The sequence below is a fragment of the Mus caroli genome, chromosome 3 (genome assembly GCF_900094665.2).
Source record: "Mus caroli chromosome 3, CAROLI_EIJ_v1.1, whole genome shotgun sequence".
NCBI lineage: Eukaryota > Metazoa > Chordata > Mammalia > Rodentia > Muridae > Mus > Mus caroli.
Window position 1 is genome coordinate 137,769,718 of NC_034572.1, and position 11,131 is coordinate 137,780,848.

Genomic DNA, 11,131 nt, shown 5'->3' on the forward strand with positions numbered 1-11,131 from the left:
CAGTGAATGCTTTTATAGACATACAAAAATGGAAAGAATTCAGACCAGATTCTTTGGTATAAGTAATGATATAGAAATCTCATAGGATGAAAGAAAAATGAAAATCTGCATGAACACAGAGGAATCAGAGACACCAGGGACAGTAAACACACATGTGAAACTTAAAACGCCTGAGAATGTTTGCATCTTCATAAAAGATAATCAGTTACATAAAGCAAAAATAATGTACTGCAGATATATTAACAATTTTAACAAACTTTATGGTACATATTATACCATAATTCATAAAGAAACCACATTCACACGCACAAAGCAGTGCTAGTGTCTCATTCAATGAGGAAAAAAATGGGGGAAGGGAGACCAGCTTTCAGCCTAAAAGCAGAAAAAGTAAAAGAACAGATGGAACAAAGAAAACAAAGGCAATTCATGGATTTAAAGGCAACAACATCAAGAATTACATCAAAAGCAAATGCTTTAAACATTCCACTTACAGAGGAGATTGTAAAATTAGATTCAAAATTCAACTATATGCTGCCTACAACCAATCTTTAAGTGTCTAAGATGTATCAAGGGAAAAGTGCTTACTGAGAAAGCATGAAGACCTGAGTTTGAATCCCAGTACCCAGATTAAAGGAGAGTGTAGCCACAGACATCTCAAGTGCCCAGAACTGGAAAGGAAGACAGGCAGAGCCCCAGGGCGTACTGGTTAGACAGTGTAGCAAAACATAAACCTACAAGTTCAGTGAGGCACCCTGTGATGTGTCATCTTGGTTGTCAGCTTGACCACATCTGGAGTCAACTAACCCACGCAGCTGGGCACCACCATGAGGGGGTGTCTTGATTGGATCATTTGTGGTAGAAGACCCACCCTAAATCTGGGCCACACTTTCTGGTAGCAGCCCACAAAAAAGACGTGATGAAGGAAGCTTCTAGAAGAAGCTTCTAGAAGGAAGCTTCTAGAGCATGACTGCTTGCCTCGCTCTGTCGGCAAGCTCATCTACCTTGCCGCTGAGGTATTCCTTTGCTGGTGTCAGAATCTACTTCATTAGAATTCCAAGATATACTGGACAACCATTGGATTCTTGTCCCTTCCATCGGGAGACAGCCATTGTTGCACTGGGGAGATCACAGCCTGTAAGCCACTCTAATATATCCCTTTTTAATACATGTGTATATGTATTATACATATCCATGTATCTGTATATATGCATGTATGTATGTGTATGTATATGTGTGTATACACACACACACACACACACACATTCTCTCAGTTCTGCTCCTCTAGAGAACCTTGACTACTACAAATCCTATCTCCAAAACTAAGGTGGAGGCACGGGGAAATGGCTCAAGCAAGCAGACCAGAGTTCAGATCACCAGAGCCCATGGAAATCCTGGGTAGACACCGTGGTCCACCTGGAATTCCAGCCTCCAAAGTGAAAAGATGGGGTGTTTTTACTGCTAGGTGGTAAAACCAGATGAATCTGTAAGCCCCAGGACTAAGAGAACCTGACTCAAAAGAAGCAATAGCCTATAGAAGGGCAGATCTTAATAGTAACCCTGGACGCCCACATGAACACACACACAACCTAAACATGCTCCTCTACACAAACATGCATGCACATGCATATGTGAATACACACAGGCTCGACACTACATACTCAAACATATGAAAAACTGTTGAGAAGCAAATGATACAGACGTCCCATGGCAGACGTCCCTCTGGCTTCCAATGACAAGACGGGGAAACACACCATACAGACATCCATCAAAAGAAAAGCATCTACATTAACATCACACAAAGCACGCGCCTGACTTGGACCAATTTGTGTTGTTACAACAAAACCCCCGAGATTGGATAATCTCTAAAGGGAATCTTACTTCCACAAACTCGTGAAGCCTGGGAAGCTCAAAATCCAGGAGCCAGCCTGGTGCCAGCCTGGTGAGGGGTAGCAGGAGCACACTACCCCCAATGCTGTTGCTTGGGAATGGCTTCTCCACCATGTACACTTGTCCCAGAGCAAAGGCTATTAACAAGGATGGAGTTACTCAGACTGAAAGAGGCTGGCTACAAAGACACAATCCTTAGACATTTACACTCCTCATCGCAGTACCTCAAAATAGATTAAGCAAAAATGAACTGAAAGAAGAGACAGCTATCCACAACCACCAAAAAGAATTCAAAATAGGACAGGGCAAATTAAGCAGCAAGAAAAACACAAGCCAAGGAGGCCTGAATAGCACACAGGCACGGAGAGCACACACCACTTGTAACAGAATAAACTTCCTCACACTCACTTGGACACCGAGAAAGTTTATCATTTTCTTTGAAATTGTTCTCATCTAATGCATTCTGAGTCAGAGTTTCTCTGGGTCACCCATGCTGGCCTTAAGCACATCTTAAGCAAGCCTACTGTGTCAGCATCCCGAGCAAAAGGGATTACAGATACACACTAACATATCTGGGGCTTATAGTACATTTTAAATTGTGCAACTCTACATTCTTTGTTCAAAGCATTGTTAAACTGCTAACTCAAGCCACCAAACCGCATGCCATACTTCACACTTATTTTCTGTTATGACCTACTTGGGTTATTAACAAATTTGTAAGTATACAATACACTGCCATTCACTATAGTCATAGGATCAAGAATCAGCAGGAGACAAGCCTGCCTCTAGGTATCAGATGAGGGGTCATGTAGATTAAATCAACCTCCACCAGGAGGGGCCGCCTGGATTATGCTAGTGTCTGAGCTGCCTGTGAGTGACTATGTAGATTAGGGCCATAGCTGTGAGGAATACTATTCCTTGAGGAACCCTGGACAGGGTGAGGAGAGGGCAACCTGAGCAACAGCATTCCTGGCTGTCTCCTGGCTGTGGGTGTGATCAGCTGCCTCCACGTCATGAGGAACGGTGCCTCGGACTGTGAGCCAGCACTGAATGTTTCCCTTGTGCTGCTTCTATCACAGCGACAGGAAAAGTAACTGACAGAGCTACCACGGGGTGAACAGAATTCTGAACTTAGTCTTCCAACTTACGCAATCACTTCTGTTCTCTAACTATATCCCCAACCCTTACCTCTCACACTCCAGTCCTGGGAACCTCCAATCCACCCTCTGCTCTCCTGGAGTTCAGCTTTCTCAGATTCCACACATTGTTGGGATCATGCAGTGCTTGCTTGCCGTGCTTGGCTTATCCAACCTAACCTCATTTCTTCCTGTGTGCAGTAGCAAACGCCACGCTTGCTTTCTTTTCGTGGCTAAGTAGCACTCAATTGTGCATGTGTGACAATGTGTTTTTATCTATCCATCCATGGACCCTAAGGTTGACTGCTTATGTCTGCTGCTGTAAATGACTCTACAATAGCCAGGATGATGCAGAAACCTTTTTGACACACTGACTTCATTTTCTAGGAACCTAGAAGCAATGGTGGACTGGATTGTGAGGCAGTTCCTGGTTTCATTCTTTGATGAGCCCATTTTCTTTTTCTCTTTTTTTTTCCTTTTTTTTTTTGGTTTTTCGAGACAGGGTTTCTCTATGTAGCCCTGGCTGTCCTGGAACTCACTCTGTAGACCAGGCTAGCCTCGAACTCAGAAATCTGCCTGCCTCTGCCTCCCAAGTGCTTGGATTAAAGGCGTGTGCCACCACACGCGGCTGAGCCCGTTTTCTATACTGGTATATTAATTTGCATTTCCATCACCAACATAAAGGTTTTCCTTTCTCCATGGTTTCCCAACACTTGTTGTTTTCCACCTTTCCATTAGCAGTCTTTCTAAGGGATGTGGGTAGCATCTCATTTCATATTTCCCTGGCAATTAATAATACTGAGTACTCTTGCATATGTTAAGAATTGGTAATTTTCTTTTGAGAAATATCTTTTCAGATCACTTAAATCTGATTTTTTCTTACTACTGAGCTGAGTTCCTTAAACATCTTAGACATTAACCCTTATCAGATATATGTTTTGCGAATATCTTCTCCTGTTCTGCATGACAAGATTTAACTCAGATTTCAGGCTGGGGATGGACTCAGTTGGTAGACTGCCTTGATCACAGGAAGCCCTAGGTCTGATTATTTGATTCCTGGTACTGTATAAATCTGGGCTTGGGGGACATTCTGCAATCCCTGGTGGAAGCAGGAGAATCCCAAGTTCAAGGCTATTCTTATATTTGGCTATATGATGAGTTTGATGCTGGGCTGGGCTACACGAGACCCTGCCTTTAAAAGGTAAAGATTTGTCTCATTTATTTATGTTACACTGAGCTGGGGAAGGCAAGTGTAAAGGCAGAGATGAGTGAAAACAGAGCAGTGATCCAAAGAAGAGATGGCAGCATCTTTAAATAGGGCGGAAATGGTAAAGTGACAGATATCAGGCTCAGTCTACAAATACTTTAAAGTGAAGCTAATGTGACATTTCTGATACATTAGATGCAGAGAAAAAGCAAAGGTCCCAGGAAACCTTAGAATCTTAAGGGATGGGGCTTTCGTCAAAATGAGAAGGAAAGAAACTGAGTTTGGGTGACACAGGGATAGAAAGATCATATGATCAGTTCTAGAGATAATGAATTTGAAAAGTCTGTTAACCCCCTTCCATTAAAATGTCAATGAAGCTGAATTATGTAAGTCTAATGCCTAGAAAATAGGCCTGAGCTAAGAACACTACTGTATTTATAAATTGTCAACATATAAAGCACCAGCTGAGAGAGAATCAGAAAACTCTCAAAACTGAGTATTTAGGAAGAAAGGGGGCCCAGAGACAGAAGTGGAGGCCCCCACAACTAACAGTGTGCGCTTGGGCCCCAATAAACAATGCCTATGAAGAAGTGAAGAGTTGTATCCAATTCTGTTGACATGCTAAGATGAAGACACAAACGGTAACAGCATTCAGGAAACGCCACGGTGACTACTGTTCCTAAAGAGAGTTCTACAGAGTTCTGGGAAGGGGAGCAGGGTTGTGGAACAAGGGTTAGCTGGGTGGTTTCTAATCTTGGGCTTGGAGAGAAATATGTTCACAAAGAATCCAGAAGAATTATGACAGTACAACAGAAAACTTCTAGAACTGTGTCTTGAGACACAGAGGGTAGGATCAGATGCACACGTGACCCAACTGGAGCACTGACTTGTAGTTAACAGGCAGAAAAGAGGGCGTTGACTGCGGGCGCTTGTGGGTGGAGAGAAAACAGTGAATAATGAAGTTATTGTGAACCCTATCAAATTCTTCTGAACATCCGCTCTTGTGAAGTGCTTCCCAGAGAACAGTGTTTGGATATTTGTTATCAACCTGATTTTACTACATGTTAAACAGAACTATTAGAAAGCTTACTGGGACGAGAAACAGACCACCTGGGATTACCTTGCAATCAGCTACTTCAAGTGGTGTCTCTACATCTCCGGACATCTTAAGCAAGATTCGGTAAGTGACTCGTCAAACTAGCATTTTTTTAATTTCCTGTTTCCCTGCTAACCCAATGACCAAGACCTCTCACCTGTAGCTGCTGCCTACAGGTGGCATCTGCGTAGTTTCAAGCATTTCTCAAAAACTACCAAATCCCCAAACAGCAGTCTCAGCGGTGACCCTGGAATTAGTTCTTCCGTAGAGTTTTGAGAAAACAATTTACTTAACAATTTTCACAATGGCAACAACTGTGTAACTTACATGGAACTCTGTTTAAGGGATCACACCCTAACACCTCCATAAGCCCACAGTGGCTTCATAAATGTGTCACTGACATATACTATTTAAAATGTTTACGCCCTATAGGAAGAAGGCCGCAACTCTATGACTCTGTAGGAAAAGCAGCTTTTGTGACCCTGTTCCATCAGTCAACACCAGCAATGGCCGCACTCCTGAGAGTCCTAGCTATACTTCACAAACAGCAACTTCTAATAGCTACAGTTCTGAGTCACAGCTACATTAATTTCCGCTTCTATTCCTTCACATTTGTTAGAAAATTAGTTACACGATCTACAACCACACCATCTTGAACACAGCCATCTAGCCAGACAATCAGGAATGCATTTTTTTTTTCAGAATAACGTTTTCAAGCGTAACTTCCCAGAGAAAGTTCTTCATAACTATGGTGCTTATCTTGCACATGTCAACAGTGAGCCAAAGGCTGTCAACACGACTATTAAAACTATGCTTGCTTTATTTACCACGCAATATCTACAGGCCGAAACACAAACTCCGAACCCCAAGTGTTTCTCTGGCTTTGGAATGTTTACAGAGGTAACTTAAGAGCTAGAACCCAAGTCTCCACCTAAATTCCTTACGGGTTCCTATGCACCCTGAGTAATCGCTTGGAGCTGAGCCTAGGCTTTCAGTGTGCTTGCATTCAGAAGGTGACCCATGGTGTGCAAGTGTTTATCACAGCAGCGTTATCAGCACCCAAGAGTCTGACCTGGAAGCTCATGGTTTTCAAAAGTTCTGTCTTGGGTTACTTAAACCATTAAATATTGGTGATTTATTTTTAAACCAGTATAGGGAATCACATCATCCCTTATAAATCTGATGAGACCTATATATAGTTTTAGAAAATTCACACATCTTGATGTATGTTTATGTATGTATATGTGTATATATGTATGCGTGAGCACACGCACGCACACACACACACACATGTTCCTGAAGTCTAAAGAACTTCAGGTTAATAAAAAGACTGGACTATGAAACCAACTGAGCTAAGAGAACACAAAACTTTAGCATAGGAATAACAGGATTTACATGAGAAAAGACAGATTATTTATGAATACATTTGCCGTAAATGATTATCAGAAAACATAGTAAATCTCTGTGCATAAACAAATGGTTTAAAGGGCAAATATAAAATAAAAACTATAAAGTATCCTACTCAAGTACAGAGACTATACTACCTTGGTTCAGCAAAGTCTTAAATGAAAGCTACTTGCCTACATTGTTAAGATTTGTGGAAAATTTAACCTTTCTGTATAAACTATACTACAGCTGAGAGACAAAGGCAGACTTAGAAAAGAGCAGATATAAAGAACAAATGATTTATTTACATTAACATTTAAAAACCCAAATAACTAAAAAGTCGTAAATTATCCAAATGAACAAGAACAAGTAGAAAGCAATAAACAACATAAAAAGCTTAACTACAAACTAAGGAACTACTAGTTGAGTTAACAGTATTGTTTCGCAGCCTCAGTGTCAGAAATGTAAACCTGAACACTTGCAGCGCTTGTGTGCCTGGCAACAAGCAGTGCCTTAACCTCTGGGGTAAGCACTGGTAAGGAACATGTTTCCTCTGACCCAAACATGCCCCCTATTCAAACATCACATAAAGATACTTGCAACACTGTTTATAATATCAAGAAAATAGATAACAAGACTTAAAAGTGGGGAAGTTGTGGAGACAAATTGACTATCACTGACATAATAATTTAAGATACATGCATAATTTGGAATACTATATGGCTATTAGAATAAGTCAGAAATGTCAGATATGACATGGAAAAAGATTTATAATATTAAATTAAAAAAAAGTTATAAGATAATATATAACAATAAGCTGCAGGAATATTTCCTTTAAGAAAAAAATAAACTATAAAGTAGAAAACTAATATTGGGAGCTTTAGGAATTCCTATTTAGATAATTTCCCAAGAGGCCAGTAACGATGCCTTATTTTTGAATATACCTATTGCTATATTGGAGATAGATCTCCCCATCTATATTGTTGACTTTAACCAGGTTGCATTACAGTCATTAACAGACATTACAACCCTTTGGAATCTCCTACAGTCAAAAAAATAAACTATAAAAACTATTTTTAAGGGTAAAATGTTCAATAGCCTTCCAATGCCAAAATAAAAATGCTTTTTAATGCTGCATCTTACAATTACACCAAACAACCAAAGGTTTTCTTCTTCAATAGCAGGAACAAGCTATTTCAGCCCATTTCGCTGAGTAATATAATTATGTTCATTACATGGATATAAGCAAAGGGCAAGGCATTATAGCAATTCCTTTGTGTCAGAAATTGAGTTTTCTCAGAACAATATTCATTCTCAGCAATATATGCATCGATAACACAATTTATAAATGCTATTCAAAGAGCTCAACTACAGTAGAATGGCAGTACAAAGTCTCAAGCCCCTTGTGTAATTACAGGAGTCGTCAATTAGGAAGCAAACATACCTGCCTTCCAATTCTGACTCCACCAGTTACTTACTGGTGATACAGCCCTGGCCTAATTATAGAATTTAAGGATTATTCTGTATTTGAAAAATAGTTATCTCTGGAGTTCTTGGAAGATTAGATAAGAATATCACAGACAACAGTTATCTAGTCACGGCCTGAGTCTTTTGTCTCTTCCTGGGGAGTCCGGATAACGGCCAGTGTCTCAGTACTGACTTTTAAGCAATACTGGTTTTATAAGGGGGTGGGAGTGGGAAGGAGGCAAGGTGGAGGGCATTTACAGTTTCTCTCAAGGATGAAGAAGGAAGAACACTTGAGGCCAGGAGTTCTGGCCCAGCCTGGGCAACACAACATAACACCTGTGTCTTTTAAAAATAAAAATATTTACAAAAAAAAAAAAAATCTAATCAGAAGAATAATGAGCTGACATAAAGTTATATTATCTATCATGCCGGCATCTCTGGGTTACTTTGAAAGCTATTTTTTTTCACTTTTTTTTTCTTTAAGACAGGATAGTGCTATGTATGCAGCAGCACATGCTGGTCTTGAACTCACCATCCTGGGGTGTCAGCTTTTAAAGTACTGGAACTACAGGCCTGGCCCACCGTGGTCAGCCCTGGCCTATCTCTCAGAGTTATTTATTCTGGCGCATAATTGCTGTTTCCCTCATAGATACTCATTCGGACGCACTTATTCCTGCCAGGACTTTTTTTTTCCTTTTATGAAAACCATGAGGATACGCATAGTTCTACCTGTGGTGTTCTCAGGTAACTTAACTGCTACAGCTATTCTGGTGGCAGACACAGCTTCCAGACGCTGGAGAGGAGACTGTCAGGTCAGGAAGACAATAAGTACATTCAATCAGGTTGAGCCTCTACAGCTAGAGAATTCCAAATGCCAACTGAAGAAATAGTAAATACAAGTGCTCATTTTAACAACTTTTAATTTATTGTAAGCTGAGTCACTTTTTTCCTGTAAAGCTGGAGCATGAATGAGGCCAGACTCTGACTGTAAATGTTGTACAGATGAGCCACGTGAAAGGCAAAGGGAGATACTGTTCAACCTTCAATATTTAAACTGAATAACTTTTACCATATAAAACCTTTTTAAATCCAGTACATACATTCAATCGTTCTTCAAATTTCACTCTAGAGAGGAGGACTGGAAGTACCTTTGGCTTCTCTTTCACACGGAGCTGGACATCAATTAAACGATTCTTGCTTTTATAACACTATTCTTTAAAATGCGTTCAAGGCTTCCTTAAAATCTACCCAAAACTTGGAAATATCTACTATATATAAAATTTAAATTCTTTTCTGGAACTTCTTTTCTTGAAAATTAATCCGCACCCCCAAGGTGCATCTAGCAAGGTCAAAGTGTATGCTGTTTCCCATATTCAAATTACATTCTCTGAGCTGATTTTCAAGTGCCCCGTACATTTTTAAATCAAAACGCGTCAATCATTAAGTCCCTGTCTCCAGAGCACTTCCAAACACCAAAGTTCTCCACTATCCGGAAGCACCGACTATCCGCGCTTTCGACTGCTGTTGCACAAGTTCGCACTCCAATTTTGTGTTTCAAGCACCCTTTCCCATTCCGGCACTGAGAGAGACGCTTTGAGAGACCCATATGGCGTTCGCTCTCCCCACTCTTCCTTTCACAAGGTAAACCCTGCAATTCTAAACCCTCAACGCTCCCCTCTTGTACATGCAATCAGCCTAAACGTACGACCCTACTCTGAAGCCCAAATCAACCAGTTTAGCGTCACTCATAAAGAACTTCAGTCCCCCAGATGTCTCCTTTCGGTGCCATCATCTGCTCCGCTGTCCCACACGGCCAGCCTACCAAAGCTGTCAATTCTAAGGTCCCTTACTGCCCTAGGCTCAGGCATGCCTGCCACTCACTACCGTGAGCCGCTTTCACTCCCCATCATTCCCGGAGTCTCCTTCCATTTCTACCCATCTCCCCGCGATGAATCTCCCCACGACCACCATCCCAAAGGATCCTGTGCCCAGGAGCCCCTAATTCAAATTCCAGTCCCCATCTCTGCACATGACTAGAGCTTTGCAGAACGATTTGGAAGAGATGAGAGAGAGAGTGTTCGTGTCCTCCAGCAGCACCAGCTCCAGGCAGACCTGGGTCCCCTCTCTCCGTGAAGGGCCGACGGGGCAGCCCTCTGGCCAGAGACCTCGCGCGTGCAGCTCATCAGCCCAGCTTCCCTCCCCGGTGGCGGGAGCTCGACGTGCCCGGGTCCCAGCTCTCGAGGTTCTCCGAGGCCCCCTGAGGAAGCCCACTTGCTAGAGCCGGCAATGCACACCCGCCAGCCCGGCCCCGGCGCACCGCTCGGTTGCCTCACCTAGCTTCGCCCGGGACTCCTCCAGCTTCTGGATCTGGTTCTCCAAGAAGAGCATCGCCACCGCGAAGGCCACCACCGCCAGCAGCTGCAACTTGGGCGGCATCATAATCCTGAGGAGCCCCATGAAACCCGCCGCTCGCGATCAAGACATACCGCGGGGGGCGGGGAGCGGGGCCCCGAGGGCGACCGAAGCGCCGGGAGGAGACCCCGACCCGGGAGCTGCGCGGACTGCCGCGCCGCAGCGACCCCCTCCTCCTCTCCGGTCTCCCGCCCGCGGGAGCCAGCGCCGGCCGCCTGGTGCACGCTTCTCCCCGGCCCACTCGACGGCCCGGGCGCCCTCCTGCCGCTGCCGCTGCCGCCTGACTTCGGGACCCCACGGCCGCACGCCCTCTTCCCTCGCTTCCTCCCTTCCCTCCCTCGGTCGCTCGCGGCCGCGCGCTCCTCCGGTGGCGCTGCGGCTGCGGCTGCGCCGCCCTCGGCCCGCCCCCTCCCCTCCCCCTCGGCCACCACGCGCACGCCTTGACGCACGCTGCCGGGCAACCAGAGGCTCCACCCCCATCCTCCGGTACAGTGGCGTTCATTGGTCGGAAGAGAGGCCGCTCCTCGCCCTTTAGGTTCG

General features: G+C 43.6%; 1 protein-coding gene across 2 annotated transcripts in view; it reads right to left on the reverse strand.

Moving 5' to 3' along the window:
• Positions 1–10,989, reverse strand: part of Hs2st1 (heparan sulfate 2-O-sulfotransferase 1) — a 138,876-nt gene extending 127,887 nt beyond the window's left edge. For both annotated transcript variants that reach the window (XM_021158681.1, XM_021158680.2), the window contains exon 1: positions 10,513–10,989. In XM_021158681.1, coding sequence (XP_021014340.1) covers positions 10,513–10,636 — 124 coding nt within the window. In that variant the 5' untranslated portion in view covers positions 10,637–10,989. The remainder of the gene's footprint in view (positions 1–10,512) is intronic.
• Positions 10,990–11,131: the final 142 nt, after the last annotated feature.